This window comes from Nothoprocta perdicaria, unplaced genomic scaffold (assembly GCF_003342845.1).
Source record: "Nothoprocta perdicaria isolate Ctin4 unplaced genomic scaffold, notPer1 scaffold_355, whole genome shotgun sequence".
Lineage (NCBI taxonomy): Eukaryota > Metazoa > Chordata > Aves > Tinamiformes > Tinamidae > Nothoprocta > Nothoprocta perdicaria.
The window spans coordinates 493,335-511,944 of record NW_020455594.1 but is presented as its reverse complement, the minus strand read 5'-3'; the positions used below and the strand labels follow the sequence as shown (position 1 = coordinate 511,944).

General features: G+C 39.7%; 1 protein-coding gene and 1 long non-coding RNA gene across 2 annotated transcripts in view; both read left to right on the top strand.

Annotated features, from left to right (window-relative positions):
- Window positions 1-201: 201 nt before the first annotated feature.
- Window positions 202-4,010, top strand: LOC112951533. Its single transcript, XR_003250232.1, has 2 exons — window positions 202-407; window positions 3,920-4,010. It is a non-coding gene; the product is annotated as an uncharacterized LOC112951533 (long non-coding RNA).
- A 13-nt stretch (window positions 4,011-4,023) lies between these two features.
- RC3H1 (ring finger and CCCH-type domains 1) overlaps window positions 4,024-18,610 on the top strand; it is a 41,516-nt gene continuing 26,929 nt past the window's right edge. Inside the window, exons 1-4 of the mRNA XM_026044247.1 lie at window positions 4,024-4,043; window positions 12,451-12,824; window positions 16,929-17,049; window positions 18,152-18,391. Coding sequence (XP_025900032.1) covers window positions 4,031-4,043; window positions 12,451-12,824; window positions 16,929-17,049; window positions 18,152-18,391 — 748 coding nt within the window. The 5' untranslated portion in view covers window positions 4,024-4,030. The remainder of the gene's footprint in view (window positions 4,044-12,450; window positions 12,825-16,928; window positions 17,050-18,151; window positions 18,392-18,610) is intronic.

Below are 18,610 nucleotides of genomic sequence, written 5' to 3'. Positions count from 1 at the left end.
GTGTGCTGTTTTTAAGGTAAATATTATTTATACTGACTGATTTTTTGTGCCTTTTTTTAGCCGTTATACATGAATTGGTAACTCTTGCATATCTTGTTGCATTGATTTTGTAATCCTCCCCTTCAAAAAGGGAGAGAGAGGACTCTTCTCAGCTGTGTTCTTCTAGTTGTGTATGTGTGTGTTCCTACTTTTTTTTTTTCTTTTTGTTATCAGCTGTCTTTCAGGTACTATTTGATGCTGCGAACTGTGCAAACAAATGAAAGTGTTGAGACTTCCTTATCCAGTGTTTATTGAATCTGGTGGTTGCAGAAGAGCAAGACTGAGGTCTTGAGTGCTCCCTTTTCTTTTCATTACTTCTGTACCAAAAGGGAAGACCTTGAAACTCTCAGTCACTGTACTTAGAAGAGGTAATAGAAAATGCTACTCAATGGTGTACTGTCAGAGTATGGGAGTAGAAGGTTGTAATTAAATGCTGTGACTTGATTTGAARCAGATGAATTTTATTAGCTTACATGGCCCTCTGAACCTGTGAAATGCTGTGTAAACATTATTTTATGACCATTAATAATACTAGCAGTTATGCAGGCTAATGATAATTAAATCTCGTGTTTCTGGGTACAAGCTGTTTTCTAGGAGGAAATTTTCTTCTGCCTTTATAAGTAAGTATTTTATTAATGAAATCTTGCAAAAATTTTTTCTGCTTTTGAATCCAGTGACATGTTCATCTCTGTTCACCAAGTTATCCAATTTAAGATTGCTGTTTCTGTCCATTTTATCAAATCAAGCCTGCTTTTTGTGCCCCAGCCAACTCTTTTGAGAAGTTTGAAGAGATAAAAGGCAAAAGGTTGTCCTGCCTCAGATAGTAAGTGTAGAAGACAGAGTGGCAATATGTGCACACTGCAAAGCAAGTCTCTGGCCACTGAAAAAAGAAGAGAAACAAAACAACAACAACAAAAAAATCTCTTAGTTTGTAACTTAGTTTGGTGGATAGGTATTTCTTGAACTCTTATACGTGGTCCTTGGATAATTGTTTTCAGAACTGCTGTCTGAGGAGCTCAGGTGTTCACAAGTAATGTATCAATTTGACAAATTACCTTATAATAAGCAGTGGAGCCCATTAAACAAATTCAAAGGAATCTTAATAAATAGCTGTCCATTATAATATGGCAAGTGTTATTGATCACCCTAAAAATGAGATTTTCTGAGTTTTTCTTAGCTGTTTCCTTTCGGGGTGTTCTGACTTTGTTCTTTTGTGAACCAGTATACAAATCATCTAGCTAATGCAAGTAGCAGAGATGGCACATGGCCTATTAATTACATTACTGTGATAATTTAGTCTTCTAGAAAGAGCTGTTTGGATAATGGAGCAACCGTAGGACTCTTTGTTCTTGGACTTTGCTGTGGACTGACAAAATGTCACCGCTTCCTCTGGAAGCAGTGAGAAACTGGGGTGTATTGTTCGTGGCAGAGTCCCTCGTGACTACTTTGGCTGATGCTGTCAGTTTGGAGAGGGAAAGATAAATTTAAGTTAGGTTATACTGACTTAGTGGAATGGGTAGTAAGTTAAAGCAGAGGCTACAAGTCAAGACTGTCCTTCCTGTTTATTGGTCGCTTGGTTATTTAATTATGTGAAAAGGCTCCTGTAGAACTAATTAGAAGAGAGGAGTTAGTAATGCTGCAAAAATTCTCTAGCTTAGGTTTGTCTTCTTGAAAAGGCAACTTTTAACGTCAGTCTTTGCTTAACTTTTCACATTCTGGGGATTGCAGTTTGGGCCCACTGTCTCCAGTGCAGATGATGTGGATGTGGGTTTGTGTGTGTGGTGTTTTTTGGTTTTAGGTGTGTGGTGGTTGTTTTTTTTTTTTTTTGTTTGTTTGTTTGTTTTTTGTAAAAGCAAGTTTGAGTTAAGTGGTGGTTCTTGGAATAATGCAGGCTGTTTTAAATGTGTCTGTATTGTTGCCAACTGTTGTTGGATTCCCTATAAAAGATGTGAGCCATCAGGGATGTTTTCTAAACTTGCTAACGCCTTTAAATGTTGCTAGTCTCCTGTATTTGCACTCTGCATTAAAATAAATCATTTTGTGACTGCTATCTGCAGACATCACCCTGAGGATGCCTTTTCTGTGCTGTTTAACTACTGTGTTGTGTTCTGTACAAGGCTTTCTCCTGACTTGAGAAAATCGCTTGCTTAGCATTTCTTCTGTTTTTCTATTCTGAAACTTTTATTCAATTTGTTGGGTTTGAGGGTGCATTTATATTAAGGATCTGCAGGGAGATGAATCAACATCTCCTTTGCATGCTAAATTGGAGAGTAAGGGTTGCTGGTGTGTTTAGAATTTCTTTAACTCTTCCTTCTCTCAGCTTTTTTTTTTTTTTCTAGTGTTAAGTGTATTTATCAATGACAGTGGGCAATTGGGACTACTGGGGATAGCCTTGTTTTGACTTGTTGCGGGAAGCTTTGACTGAAAGCTGTAGCCAGTTTGGTTTCCCCTTCAGTAATGTTGTTTCATATTTTACTGGTGGCTCTGGATTTAAAAGGTCTGTTGAAGTTCAAGAAAAAAATATTATATAAAACTGTGGATCATGTTCTAAATATTGTCTCAGAAGCACACACACCCCCCCCCCCCCAAAAAAAAAAAAAAGCCAAATTCTAGTCGGTGGGCTCCTTTTCACGTAATTGCTGTTTACATGAATTAGACCATCCCCATAGGTACCATATGAAAACTTCACACTAGGGACGTTTATTATAACAACTTTACCTTTACCCGCTGGGATTTTTATAAAAAGCACTTCCACTTAAGCATCATGTTTTGAGGAATGAAGATGAGAAGATGAGGAAAAAGGCTAACATCTGGGTAAGAGAACTCTGATAAGAGACTTGCTACAAAGTAAGAACAGAAAACCAACAAAAACAACAATAATGAAGAACTCTGTAATAGAAAACTTGTTTCTCTTAAATATTACCTGAATTAAGCTGACTTCTCACTCAGCGTTTTTTTTCCAAAATGAGTTCTTGTGATAACATACTTGCCAGAATTTTCATTTCATCGTAATGTGTGTTTTTTTTCTCATTTCTGTAGTGCTTGCAAAAAAGGAAGTAACAAAAATAAGGCTATTCAGATTACACAAATTGTGACAAGCAGCTTTAATATTTTTTAAGTATGTCTTCCTGTACCAGGTGCATCAGAAAAAAAAAATGGTGTGGTGATTTTACATTAAATGTCAAAGTTTCTGCATCATAGCTCAAAACAATATTTTCCTCCTGTTTTTCTGGGTCTGAGGATTTATGCAGCTCCAGCATGCAGTGAGCTGTTGTAAGCTTTTCTGGTCGCTGCTCCTTCAGTGGAACTTTTCAGTCAAATGTTTATTACGAAGCTGTACCGAGGCCAGGGTGGGGATGTCTGTGGGTGTGTTTCTGAAGAGGAATTATATGACAGCAGCCATTTTTATGCAGGTTTTTCAGTTTCCTGACAAACCMTTTGGGCTAGAATAATGTCATCTCTGTGAGTCTGAAGCTTGGGCACAGTGTAGGGTGTTTTGGGACCCACCAGATAGAAGAGATGACACCAGACTGTGTGGTATCCGTAAGAGAAACGGCACTGGGTGATATCTAAGCAGGTAAAGATGTGGCTATCGCATTATAGACACGCTGTGGTGAGGACAGGGTGTGGTGCCTGTATTACTCACATGCATAGTTTCTCTTATGTAAAACTTGAAGGGGAGGGGAAAAAGTAACAAACAAACAAAAAGCACCCTTCTGTTTCTTCCCATGAGTAATACGTGAATTCACATGCTAAACAAAAATGGTAGGACTCCTCTCCTCCGACATGGGGATAGGCAGGAAGGACTGCAAGCTGGCCCTGGTGCTGGCAGTGCCTGGGAGTGCAAAGGAGTGACAGTGATCTTTTTTTTTTTTTCCAGCATGCCATGGTAAATTCTGAAACTGCTAGTGGCTTCATGTAGCTTTCAGGAAGCGAGAATGAAAGGGTTTGCATTGGTGTGACAAGCTGGTGTGTGAGCACTTGTTACAGAATGAAAACTGACAGTAAGTTCCTGGAAAAAAATCGAGTGACTGCCATATTTTTATATATGTATATTTAAATGCTTTGTTCCTGTTGGACTTTGTATAMAAAAATAATTCTAAATTCTACAGGCTTGAGAAGTGATGTATTACAGGTGACTTTGGCTTGCAGTTTTTAAAAATTAACCTATTGAACTGGTTGTGGTTCAGGTTTCTTTGTCTTTAATCATTTTCAGTACCGACGGACCGAGTGGTGAAGTATAGGAACGTGTGAAGGGGTGTTGACTCTGTGGGTGGTTGAGATGGTTTCAGTGCTTCATTTTCAATTCATATGCCGTAGTCAATTTGGGAACCTGCTATTTCATCATGCATTTATACCATATAAGACAGAGGAAATTTAATTGATGGAGTCATGTAAATATTGACTCGAACAGGCTTACTTATCCTGGCTTCTTGTCTGCAGCAGTGCAAGTGTGGTTGGCAGCTGAGCACACACATTTTGCTTTAGCTCTAAAAGGAAGGAATTTTGTAACTACAGACAAGTAGCTCTGTGCAGCATGCATGTGCAGTGCCTGTGTGGTGCTTCGCTTCATTCCCTGGGCGCTGCCTTCTGTCGTGTTGCAGCTGGGGTACGTGAAGGGCAGGGGTGCTTGGAGCCTCTTTGAGGGCTGAGATGGGGTCCCGTTGAAAAGCTCTTGATGGGCTGTGACCACTTCAGGGAAGATTTTTTTAATGTCAGTTAAAACAGCCAAGGGAAATATAAWGATGTTCAACTACAGAACTACTGTCTTTTTAAGGGTCTTCGAATGCACAGTTCTCATAAGTGAGGTCTAATCTTCTGTGAGTCAAGTTGACAATAGTTTATCCTTTGCTTTATGAAAGGTAGACTAGTTCAGCATGCCTTGAAGAATTATGTACTTTTTACTCATTTAGCTTTGGCACGCAGTGCAGAAGTAAATACTCTGTACTTTTTTTATGTACCACTCTGTAATTGATACTTCTAGAATGCTTTTTTAAGATTAATGTATGTTAAGATTTACCATTATAAGATGAGAATGAGAAAATTGTTCTTTGTGGATTACTCCACTGCCAAAAGTTTCGTACTAGGTAAACACTAAATATGAGAGCTTGTTTTCTAAATGACAAAATCATGTGTCTTTAATCGAACCATTTTAAAGAGACTGAAGTACAAGTAGCAAAGGATTTAGCTAATTCATCAATCTGGCAGTGCACTTTTAATAGGTAACTTCCTGGTATTATATTTTACTCATTGGCTTGGATGATTTTCAAGTTATGTAACCTAAACTCTTAAAATTAGGTTTATAATTCAAAACCTCTGTGAACAGGCTAAAGAGGATCTTTTTTCTCTTTCGGTTCACACTCTTGCCAAATATAGTTATAGCTCTTGCCCGTACTGCTCAGAGAATCCATTGGATGTTTGAGTTTGGATCTCAGTATATCCTTTATATGAGACTGCCTCATGTTTTTCTGTATTCAGAAAATCCAGAAACTGAAGCAGTTTTCTCTCTTCATGTTTAGGCTCTGAAAAATGTTTGTTACTGGATAAGAGTAGGTGGTGAATGGAAACCCTGAGACTTGGGCCTTTTGTTTCCATTCACCACAACCACRAGCACTGTTTTTAATGATCATACAAAGTGTTTTTTTAAAGATACCATTTATAAATCTAGGAGGTGAGACTAACACTAAAGTAGCATTTAAAAAAAATTATCCTTGTAGTTGAAGGTTATGTGAAAAATCTCATTCTGAGCGAGTGCCTCACCCCAGGCTATTTCTGGCCTATAGAATTGCTCTTTTTAGCACTTCTACAAATTGAATCACTAGGTGCCGGTAGCATTTAAAGCAAATGAAGCCCAAAAGCTCAATTACGTACTGACTCAGAAGCAMCTGAATTAACCTGCTTTTCAGCAATGCTTGAGTGACCTCTCCTACTGATCTTAAAATACTAAGCCCTGTGTGAATGCTAATTTTAGTAGTAATCACTACTAAKCGATGAGCAGGTTTCTCTATGTTACATAGTGTGAATTTTTACATCAGAACTGTGTTCAGAGGTGTGGAAAAACCTTGAACAGTAGGTTGACCAGTGATTTTTATTTTATGCAACAGTTGTAACAGAGCTGAAACTCTGCAGGCTCGATGCCATTTTTTCAACAAGCACATCATAATGTTGAATTATGTTAGGTCATCAGTGTAGGTTACATTATCAGTATCAACTGCACCCTGTTATATCACACCAAACATGTGCCCTAAAAAGATATGTGGTGTTGATTAAGGCTGTATCATGAAAATACGCAGAATAATCACCTGTGGAACTTCTTTACCTTCTATTTCTAGTATTATTACTAGTAAAGCTACTACAGGAGTAGCCATAGAAGGAATATTTGCCTTAGATTGGTCTACAGGTTTTTTGTATTAGCTACTGTAGCTTTTGTATGATTGCTTCTAGGAAACTGGCTTTAGGAGTGGTAAGAAAATTCAGTTATGGACTAGTAGAGTATTCCTTCTCCTTTAGATAGTGCTACGCTTAGTGCTATAACCATGTTGAGCTAAAATTATGACTTTGAATGTATTTGTGACGACTTGCACTGTGAAGAAACACTCAATTCAGTTGTGAAGTGTTGCTCTTTGAAGCATAACTAACTGTTACATGGGCTTGGTGCTGCTCCGGTCTTACCTGCTCTTGTCACTTGTAGGTCGTTGCTGAGGTTTGCTCCTTGCTCACAAATGGGGTGGTTTCATTGTGCTCTGCTGGAGACAAGCTCAAAACCTARGTTGTGTTCTGCTGTTATCCCCTCAGTCGGCTTCCCTCTACTGCTTGCTCCAGTAAYTCAAGAGGTGCCTTATATAGAGTAACTGAATTTTTGAAGACTGTATAGTTTAATYCAGTCCCAAAACATTTAAGGAGTATCAAGGTATAATGTGTAAACAGGCCCAGAGGGGGAAAAATATTTTTCCTTGTGAGCTCCTGCTATGAAGAAGTGTTTACCGGCCAACTCAGGGCCTTTAAAAAGGCATCACAGTAGTCTGGAGGCTGTTCTCTAAACTGTGCATTAGATTCCTACTTGTGACCTTATTGTCCTCAAAATAGTTTTTGAGCTCTCAAAAAGAAGCAGATAAACAATATGCTGGTATTTTTGTTTCAAAGGTGATTAATTGTGTTCTCTGCTTCTGGATAACTTTGTGCTTTTATTTAGGTACTCTTTCGAATTTTAAATTTTGTCTTCAAAATAAATTGCATATACTGAATAAACTGAAGCTCTATTAAAGGCTGCTATTACATAAACAGTATTTAGCATAACATTACTGACATTTATTTTTAAAATGAGGGAATAGCATTTACTGAGAAGAAGAGTGGTTGATCTCTTCATCCCCAAAACATGAACCAGCTCAAAATCAAATAAAGAGAATGACTAACGTGCTTCTTCAGGGCCAAAACATTTCCAATGAACAAACACTTAAAATTATCTTTTTCTTTGTTTTGTGAACTGTGTAATGTTTGAGGTAAAGTGAAGCTTTTGCGTTTACATTTTCAAAGATTTTTTGAAATGGAAACCTCTCTTTTTCCTCTTAAGCATAGCAGATCTCTTCAGTTAATACTGCTKTTATCATACACTTCGTCTTTTTCTTACTATTATGCCTGGAAGTTTCAACATTTGGGATTTTAAAAAATATCTAATAGTTTGTAAAGAACAAAAACATACATATTCATATGTATAGATGTATGTATTACATGTTTTTTTAGGAGGGTATGGTGTAATACTGGCTCTTGAAGTGAGCATATGTGAGTAGGAGTGAAAGTTACCAAGTTCCTTCATGTATCTGTTTGGGGGAGGAAGGAAGTTCAGATCATGTCACTTGATTATGGCTTCATATGTTTTCTCAAAACACTTTTTTCTTAAAGAAGCAAAACAAATTCAAGTTGGCTGAAAGTTTGCTTGGAGATGTGTGTATATGGGGAGAAATTAAAGGATGTATTATAGTATTTTTTTCTTCTCTAACCCTCTGAACAAGCATTTGTAGCCAGACTTCCAGACTCTTTGGTTTTATTTTGTTCCTCTTCGTGCAATAATGATAGCGTTGCTAGGTCTGTAGTGCCACTCTGATGTCAAAGCAGAATTATAGTTGCTGAATCACATTGGCAGGGAAATTTTTAGTGGAGTAACACTGGCAAGCAACACTTTCTAATTTTCTGGTTTATTTTTAGCTTGATTTTTATGTTTTACTGTCTCAGGGAGTCAAGCTGGGTTTTGAGGAAATGATTTTCCTCTACTTAGATCTGTCTAACGAATGATAAAGCAATTGCAGTGACAACAAGCCCTTTTCTTTTTTCTTTTTTTCTTTTGTTTTGCAAACTGTACTTAAATGAGGCACTTAATTCGAGTCCTAGGCTGTTAACATTTCTTTACATATGTGTTGACCCTAATGATGTGAGACTAGCAAGTCAACATTGTGTGAAAGTAAGAGTTCAGGCAGAAAAACTAGGTGTTGTTCTGGTCCCACTGGGACCAGACTGTGGTCAGACTGTGCCTTGAAGGGTYGTGTGAAGCTTAAATCATCACCTCAGCACTTCTTCTATACTCTGTGGGAAGGTCCTATCCTAGTGCTGTAACTTTTCTTGTTTGGTGCTGCTTTTAGAAGCCAGGAAGTTTCATATGAGGTATAATGTCTTGTCCTCAACCAGATTGATTTTGCTGAAATATCTTACTGACTGCCAAATAAGAGATTTTTCCTGTCAACGTATATCCGTTTCTTCATTTTCTTGCAGAGGTAAAACTCAGTAATGAGCTTAACTGAAAGCAGGTCTTTAATCTCGCTCTCCAAAGCTTCACTGAAGTTTGGGACTGAATTTGGGTGGTGCTTATGATTATTTATTTATTGTAAGCCCTCAGAAAGGAAGTGGGGGGAGTGCCCAGGGGCTGGCCCGGGGGTTTGTGCTGGGCTGGGGCGAGCGCGTGCGCCACAGCACCAGGAATGAGGAAGCCAAACGCCCGCTCCTGCTGCCTGCCCACAGCAAACTTCCCAGCAGCAGCCACAAGGGGAAAAAAAATCTCCAGATACATTGGAGTGCTCCTCTGTGCTGTAGCGTATTCACTGTTCATGGAGCTCCATGGGCAGAGGTGAGAAGTTACTTTTTTTCCCCCTTTTACCTCCTCTTCCCTGATTAAATATTTAAATTTAATTTATTTAAGCTTGTGTGTGTAAGTAGCTATGCAAACCCCTACATGATGTGAGTGTTTTCCCCATCCTCTGAAGGGTATGGAGTGTTTTGTGTGTGTGACTCCAGCATGTTTTTGGAGAGCAGAGTGCTGGTATAAACAACCTGCTTGTCCTGGCTGCTCAGGGTGCCTCTATGTTGGCCTGTTGAGTCTCTCCMTAAAATGAAGTTCAGGGCTTCTTAAAGTATTTTAAAACCTGCGCTCCCTATCAGGAAAGAGGTGGGGGGGGGGAGGAAGGAGGGAAATACTTGAGGCTTCTCAGTAATTCTGGTTTATTAAGAACTGCTTTCAGATCATCTGTTTGCTATACCTGGGTTGTTGGTTACTTTATAATCTTAAGCCTGAGAAGTTTTGAAGTAATAGCCATATCGCAGAGCCAATGCCACAGGAGAGGGAATTTCGTCTCTGACCTGGCAAGACTTTTCCAGCAAGACTGATTGCTGYCAAGGAGCAAGTATCTTCAAAAAAATTAACAAAATAGTATTAGTTTTATTAGATTAAATTACAGAGCTGCCAAGAGCGGCATTTGCATGAGCAGATGGCTTGGCAGACCTGAGTTTGCCTCGGCAGTGTGGAGGTGCTCTAGCATTAAAAAACTTAGTTGCAAGTTCACTGCTAACTGTTGCAGGAGCATTTGGGTGCTTGATATCTGAGCAGGGCTCAGCAGAAGTGAAAGAACCTCAAGACCAGAGTGAAAAGGGACGATAAAACTGTAATTCTTATCATTAGAATGGTTTTGCTCTGCAGATGTCRGAAGAGGGTGTTGCTTGGGTAGGAAAAGCATGTGCCACAGAGCGAGGTGAAGGCAGCAGAGCGGGTGGCGCACGGAGGACCATGCGTCCCGCGGGCAGCCCTAGTGCCAGAGTGCTGAGTCACCTGCCGCACGACGCGGCGCCCAGCCGTGCGAGCTCGAGCATGACAGTGACGCAGCAGCGCGTGATGCCTCCGCTCCCGTGAGCGGCGCATCTGCGAGGAGATGCGCTCTGTTCGCGGCTCCTCTGCTGAAGGACCTGGCAGAGATGGTTAGCTGGGTTTTAGTGGCAAGCGGAAGAGAGGTTTCCCATGGTGGCTCCAAGCCAGGACATGTTTGTACAAAGTATGCTGAATATTAAACATGAATTTTGCATTCGTGTAAAGGTTTACAAAGCTTTCTAGCTACCTGTGACCATTTCAAGTGTCACACAGCCAGGGCAGGAGTGAATTGCCTGGCTGTGCGTTGCCCTGGAAAGGAAAAGCTGTAGCTGGGCCTTTCTTAAGTGCTGTCAAGGTACCAGCACTGAGGGGCTGCTGCTGAGCTTGCTGTGTGACTTACCCAGGGCTTGCAGGATTTAATGGGGTGGGGGAAAGAAAGGAGCCAAAATGAAAATGAATTTTCTTCCATACCCTTTACAGAGGGCTGAGCAGGGGAAGGCGGCTTACACAAAGGTGTGTTACATGTTTAAGCTCAGAAATGAATCTGTCTCTGGTTCCAGTATACTGTCTAAGATGAATGTCTTGAAGAAACTATACTTAGTAATTAAAGAGTCGGTCTCTGAGTTTTGCCCTGAAGTTGTGTTTTGGATTTTTGTGTTGTGTTTTTCTGTTTGTTTATCCACCCCYATCCCCACTTCTATTAGCAGGATCTGTGAGTAGGAATCTTAAAAAAAAAACAGGTCATGATATAGAAAAACTTGCATGCAAAAGAAGAGGCTTTTACACTTCGGCATGCATCTTAACTATGTTAGTGAAGTTAAAAACATTAGCAAGTGAAGTAATTAATTTCCAGGTAGGTAGGGTAACGTGTCCTTTTCTGGCYGATAAGAAAATTTCTTCCATCAGGAAGGTGAGAGCACTGCCCACTCTTTGGCCTGAGGACTGGGACCTGTTAATTGAGCAAACAAGAATTCCTGTCTAAAGCATTAAATGTTTAGAAACAGCAGTGTGCCTTGCTTTTTTTTGTAAGCCAAATACTCTTGTTTGGTGCTTGCATTTTTTTCTTGTCTGATTTCTGGTATATCTTTGTTTTTCTTCTTTGTGTACAAAGAGGAACATATCCAAAGCATGGGAAACTACTCTCCATCTTTCATACTTGTTAGAGGATTGCATTTAAAAAGTCATAAAATCAGTGTTATATGACTTGTTCTATGTTTTTTTAAGCAAGTACATCACTATGAATATCTTGTGAAGCCTTTTCTGTATTAAAAAAAAGAACTCCCTCAAAGCTCAACTAGTAACTCTTTGCTGTTTGCCTTGGCAGAAGGGTGCAGCTGGGAACAGGAGTTAGATGAAATACTGGGGCTCTTCAGTGTCTGTTCTAACATGGATTGTTGTTTTAAAGTACTTGTGAATTGCACAAATTTTAACTTGARTTTTTTTCTTCTACTTAGAATTGAGGGTTTTTTTTGAGGAGGGTGTTGTATAAACAGGTAAAGCCAGTGCCCACTTTTGAGTGTGAAAGCCACAAGGAGAGTTAAACTGATATGTCTGATACATTTGACTTAACAAGTATATTTTGYTTCCTGATGTGTTTGAGAGTTAATCTGTTCAACTAGCACTACTTTTTGCTGATTTCACCAGGAGTCAAGGAGTAAATGAGTCTTCACTATTGAATTTATTTTTTTGAATCATTTTCTCTCCACTGAGTTTACTCTTAGTTTCTCGTTACATGCACRATGTAGTTAAAGTGTTACGGTACTTCCACTTTCTTAAAACTTTTAGTAGTTCTCTTTTACATTTGGTTTCAAAATGATTTTAAAAATGACCAGTCATAAATCTTTCAATGTCTTTTATGCTTCTGTGAAAAATTATTTAACCTTTTAATGAATGCTGTAAAAAAATTTTATTAGTGACATTAACGTGGCATCATTTAAAAAAGGTTTTCTGGAGGAGGCTCATGTCTAGTTTAATTGTTCTAATTGTAAAGAAGTAAGAAAACATAGAGAAGGTAATGAATTTCATCCTGTAACTTCAGGATGATAGAAAAGGCAACTTACCTTTGTTCATTTGTTTTAAGCTGTATAACAAGAGAAAAGGAGTTTTAAGTGGCTTTTTCAGTGCTATAGAATAGCGGGAATTGAAGCAAGTCATGACTCAGTGCTCTATTTTAATCTCTGAAGGACACTCCTCCTTCAAGAATACCAGTGATATTTACATAGCAGAATGGCTTTCAGAGGGTTTTTTCCAATGGAGAGCACTAACTTTATGTTTCTGTTTTTTAGGTTATGTTTCACACTATGTGCTGACTGTCTGTACTTACAGAAGATATTTAAAAACAAACAGACTTTTTTTTCCAAAAAAAAAAATTGATTCCAGTGGAATCTGTGCTTTGAAATTTTTGTCCCGTCAATTAACTCCTGAAGCAATGCCTGTACAAGCTCCACAGTGGACGGATTTTCTGTCCTGCCCAATTTGCACACAGACGTTTGACGAAACGATCCGGAAGCCCATCAGCTTGGGTTGCGGCCACACTGTCTGCAAGATGTGCCTCAACAAGCTCCACCGTAAGGCATGCCCTTTTGACCAGACCACTATCAATACAGACATTGAGCTCCTTCCTGTGAATTCAGCATTGCTGCAGCTTGTGGGTGCTCAGGTAACAGTGTTTATTTACTTATTTGCTGTTTTTACATTGCTTTTCTTGGGGGAGGAGGGGCACAATTTCATGAATAAAGCATGAATGAGCTGTGGAGCARACATCTACCTTGCTGTACACAAACTTTCCAAGTTGTGCTTTTGAGGTCTTTGACACTCTGTAACAGAACTGACTTGAAAAGCAGTTAAATCGGTCTTGCTTTTACCTTTGATTTTTTTCACATTATTCCTAGTGCAATGCCRCTGTCTTGCCAGAACAGGTAGTTCTGTTCTTTTGTAGGTTGTAGATGAACTGGATCAATTATCTCATGGAAAGCCATCTTTGTGGTGTGCTAGGTCGCTYRTGTTGTCTGATTCAGCTTACAGACRTGTCATGCAGTGCCAGAGAAGTAAGAGAGGGAAAGGGAAGGTGACAGACCCCTCTGATGGCAGTCTCTGTACTAGCTTACGTTTAATTTGAACTGTGTCCTGGGAGTGTAACTTTATGAGATGACCTATGTTATCTTAAACCTAATACAGCTGAGAGGGGAGAGCCTGCCTAAGGTCAGCTGAATCGGGCGTCTGGCTTGGGTGACTACTGCAGTGGCCACCAGCCTGAGGAAAGGGACAGGAGWGTGTGTCCATGGGAAGCAGGATGACCCTGTTTGGTTGCGGCATAGTCTTAAGCTGGCGTAGGCTTATCGTAAAGCCACGGGCTTAGGCCACTAGTGACTTCCTGTGAGCTGGACCCTTCAAGACTGCACAGGATCATGGATCCAGGAGTTGGGTGGAGGAGGGAAGAACATGTCTGATTTACGGGTGAGAAGTAAACATACGGGTTGGATGCAAGTTGTTTAGGTTATAGATTTCCCATTATTTTACTTCTCTATCTGGACTCATTTGAGTTGAGGCAGCATAGAATTCAGGAAGATGCATATTTTGATTTTTGAGTAGTGTTGCAGAGAGGCTATAAAAGCCAGAGAAAGCTGGTTTTAGACTTTTGATTAGGTATTCTAAGTTAGAGATGCAATTGTGTTTCTGTCACTCTTTCAAACCAGATGTGGTTTGTTATTGTCCTTTTATTACATATTTAAAAGTTGTATCAGAAGATTAAAAAGTTCTGCTTCTGGTTGTAGCAGTGATGAATCTTGCCTGTGGGGAGAAGGTAATTCAACTCCATGCTTCCATGTCTAACATGTGCGTTTCCATCTTTGAAGAGTTTCCAAACACTGGGAAGTTTGTAGGTGATGCTATGAACAAATGTTGTAATTCTCTTGTTTCTCACTTGCTCCACTGTATCTTYTTCCTTTCCCTCTACAATAGTTCCAACTATATGCAAATACCTGCTTTTGTGTTGTGGATATATGTCAGTCCTCTGGAGAGTTTTTCAGTTTGTATATATTTGCTACACTTGGAAAAAAGCTATCCTGTAGCTTTAACCTGGTCTCTGGCTAAATTTAAATATCCACAAAACCAAGATCCTTTGCAATGACATGAAAAACCACCTTGTGCTATTACACGTGATTTATTCTAGCTTTGCAAGTAGGCTAGCCAGTTCCTCTTTTTGCTTTAGTTTTGGGAGGGTGTGCATAATTTTAACTATCTMTGATCTTCTGCAAACCTCCATACACTGCATGAAGACTATTTTTATTAAATGTTAAATTCCAAAAAACAGGTTTCATTTTGGAAGGTAAGTGATATAATGTGAAGCTGTTGTCTGTAGTGGGGGAGAAGTTTGTGTTCTTTCCTCTGGGGAGGCTTTGGAGGAGTTCTCACGTTGCGTTCTGGGAGGCAGTGGCTGTGCTGTTCAGTATAGTATATATACATTCAGCAGAGTGAGCACAAATGCCGAAGGGTTCATTGGATGCAGCAGTCATAGAAAACCTTGAAAATCTTCAGATACAGAAGAAACCCCTTAAACCAGGTTCTAATGGAATGAGCTCTTGAATCTCAGCTATTGAAGCTCCATATATTACTCATTTCATGCAACTATATTAAACATCCACCAGGCCTGTGTTTTGAAGGTGACCAATCATGTATTTGTCATCAAATGTCTTCCCTCCTGTTATCCGCCACGTGCAAGACAGCAGTATGAACGTTCCTAACAGGTGACATTGAATCCCAGGAATTCCTGTGGACACTTTAATTTTTGTCTGTGCCCTCTTGGACAGAGTAAATGCAGTGGGAGGCATTTGACAAGGCACCCATGTATGACAAGAGTTTGGGTGGAGCTCAGCCAGCTTGCAGTACCTTCAGAAGGGGAAGGTGGCTACTGCGGAGCGTAGGTTACCTACACATTTGCTAGAGCTGTTTTGTAGTCTCAAATGAAACGAGGGGCCTCTGAGGAAGAATCCTCTGCAAAGAAACATTTGACAAACTTTTGAGAAATTGAAGGCTGTAGGCATTTCGGCAGGAAGAATATCCTCCATTTGTAGGAGGAAGAAATGTGGGGGGGACATATCTGAAACTGGACGCAAGGGGGTTTGTCCTGCTGAGTGTATTTTTATCCTGCCCAGTTAAGTGCCTGCTGCTAATTAGCTGACATCCTCCATCCAGTTACACTTAAATGGCTAATTCAGAAGCTGGACAGAGTATTTGCTTCCAGTTCCCACCTCCTTGTGCTGCCACAACCTGCCATTTTCTGCAGCCGCAAGAGTCACTGAAGAATGTCATTCCTGTGCCAGGACGCCAGGCTCAGTGCTGAGGCAGGGGCATGCAAATGCACTTTTAAACTTTAAAAAAAAAAAAAAAAAAAGTCAGGTTACACAAGAAGCTGCTGCTGTTCTTGTGGTCCCCTTTGGGAGACATTTATCGTGGCACGTAAGAGCAGTTTGCAGTGAGAAGGGTGGGGTGCCTGGGAGAACGGGATGTGGAACATGGCTGGAAATAATGAACTCATTTGGCAGGGCAGCCACTTTGTGCTTTGCAGAAAGCCTTGTCAACAGTCAGGACTGTGGGGACCTCCAGCCTCTCAGGAGGAGGTTTTGCAATGGGGAAGTGAAAATGCTTTGGGCTTCAGTGATCTCTCTGTGATCCTAAAGCAATTCYTTGACAGAGCCAAAAGAAAATTGGCTTTTCCTGTGACTTTTGAGTCATATGGTCTACCTCTTTGAGGGTTTTTTTTTTTAACTCTAGGTAAATGCTGTTCAGTTGTTCTAATTCTAAAATGGTGAAACATTTTGGAATGGCATATGAAAGTACCAGCAGAAGGGCAAGCCCTTTGTAAGATTTGCTATTCTTTTACTATTGTATATTTTTGAATTGGTTACAGTGACACTTGTGAATGTTGGCACAGTGCTGTACTGGAGCCCCAAGAGATGCATTAAGAATTAAACTTGGGGTGGAGGGTCGTGGTGGAAATTAAAGTTTGGGGCAGAGGGACAARTCCAACATCTCCTTGAAAGATCTTGGTAAATGTCTGCATGAACATAAAAATGTTGCAGTCAAAACATGATAAAAAAAAAAAGCCCACTACACTGGTCCATGATACCAGTTTTATACTTGCAGATATGTGCATAGACGCTGTGTAGGATAATGTAATTTTGCAGCTCAACTAATYAGATCTGTCCAGAATATGCCGTGACTTTCCTTTTCCTCCCTCCTTAATCCAGATAGTTCTGAACATTTACCCCTAGGTATTCTTAGAGCTGCCAGGTTCCAGATGTGAATCTGTACCCTCTTGCAAACCAGAGTTACCTGAGTAATTCTGGTTTTTGGCTGGTCTGCTCTGGCAGTGTCTCGGTATGATTGCTGCTTCAGAAAAAGGTTATTATAGAAATGTCATGTTTCTTGTGCTACTATCTGCTGTCGTGGAGTAAGCATTCTGACTTTACTTCATATGAACCACTAGAAAAGGAGTCTGATACCATGGCCCATAAGGTAAATTGAAGCTTAAGGGATTTTATTTGTCTTTTCTAAACCTCTGCCTCACCTGATACCTGAGTGGAGTAGAAGCCATTTGTTCATTAAAATTGGTAATTACCTATTGCTCACTAATGTTGAAAAGTCATAGAGAAGGGGAATGAAACAGGAAACACTTGATAGTAATAAGACACTTATGWGCTTGTAAGCAAGACTGCTGCTTGTGTGTGCACATTCATCATGGATGTCTGTGTCATCTCTCCAGGTTCCAGAGCAGCAGCCAATTACATTATGTAGTGGAGCTGAAGATACCAAGCATTATGAGGAGGGCAAGAAATGTGTGGAAGAATTGGCATTGTACCTCAAACCACTCAGCAGTGCCAGAGGTAATTCCTGTGTTTCACTGGAAAATGAAAGCTGCAAGCAAATAAGTTGCATAACWAACTATTCACATCATTACTAGTAGAGTCTGCAGAGATTGAGCTAGATCTTGTTTTGAAATATCAAACTGGAATCACTTTTCTGAGCTTTAGGATTATGTTTTCACTTGGAGAAACCATTTTTTTCAGTATTATGTAAAAATAATACTGAAAAAAGAGACTTTACTACAGTAAGTTGAGATAAATTTACTAAGTTGGGCTGACCTCAGCTAACTAAGTGAATGTTCTGTTTCTTGAGTTCTGCTTAAGGAACTCTAAAAAGGAACATTATTGCAGTGGAGGAATAAAATAAAGGAAGTATGTGTTGAATATATGATATGTGAGAAATAACTTATTCTATTTATACAGAACTTTACACAAYGACCAAGTCCATCTGAACAATATTAGTTGTCAAAAACACAAAAGTTCAAGTGTGTGTGTGTATATATGGTGTATAGTGYGTGGATGTGGAAAATCAATAATCAATCCTTTTTAGATACAGAAGCAAATGAAGCAGTACAGACAAATGTTGTGGGAATCTGCTTTCAAAAAAGAGGGTAAAACATTCTAATGCATCTGTGTGTGTGTAAATATATACACACACACAGATGCATGTTTATTATATATATGTAAATATACCCAAAAGTCACCCAGCTTTTAGAATGCTGTAACATCATATAAATCTGTATATGTCTATATAATGCTGTAAGTATTTGCATTTAACATATATAATACTAAATGTTTTGTGAAAATAGRTGTTTAGAGATTAAATGATCCCTAYAAGTTTTATAAAAGGTAAAGTCTGCAGTATGACTCTACATRAGATTTCTTAAGAGTTTCACATCAATTAATCATCTGTGAGAAAGCAGATGCCTATGGCATAGAACTGTTTGCTTTTAATGCTGAGTAAAACAAACTGATAAAAATGAGTTTTTGATGTTTCTGGCTGTAGCGTTCTGTTTAAGAGTTGACATGGCGAGAACTGGGTTTGAAGTTTCCTAGTACAGCAGCCGAAGGCTGGTGCYAAGAGATATGAAGTAGCAGCTTTCTATTTCATTCTGTTTTGCAGGTGTGGGTCTTAACAGTACTACTCAGAGCGTGCTAAGTCGTCCCATGCAAAGGAAGCTGGTGACGTTGGTTCATTGCCAGCTAGTCGAGGAAGAGGGGCGCATCCGAGCCATGCGTGCCGCGCGCTCGCTTGGTGAAAGGACCGTGACAGAGCTCATCCTGCAGCACCAAAACCCACAGCAGCTCTCTTCCAACCTCTGGGCTGCGGTGAGAGCCAGAGGGTGCCAGTTCCTTGGGCCAGGTAGGTAACATGCACGTCAATGTTACTGCCATATTTAGTAAGCAATTTAGTATTGAAGAGGATGGAGAAATAAGTGCCCACGTTACAGAAATTGCCTGAGTGATTTTGTTGGACGTTGGTTTATCTCCTTAGCATAAGTCTTCAGAATTAATGATATATCTGTTGTGTTACTGTTATAGACTTTATCATGTTTTTGCTGCTTTTGCAAGAGACATTTTC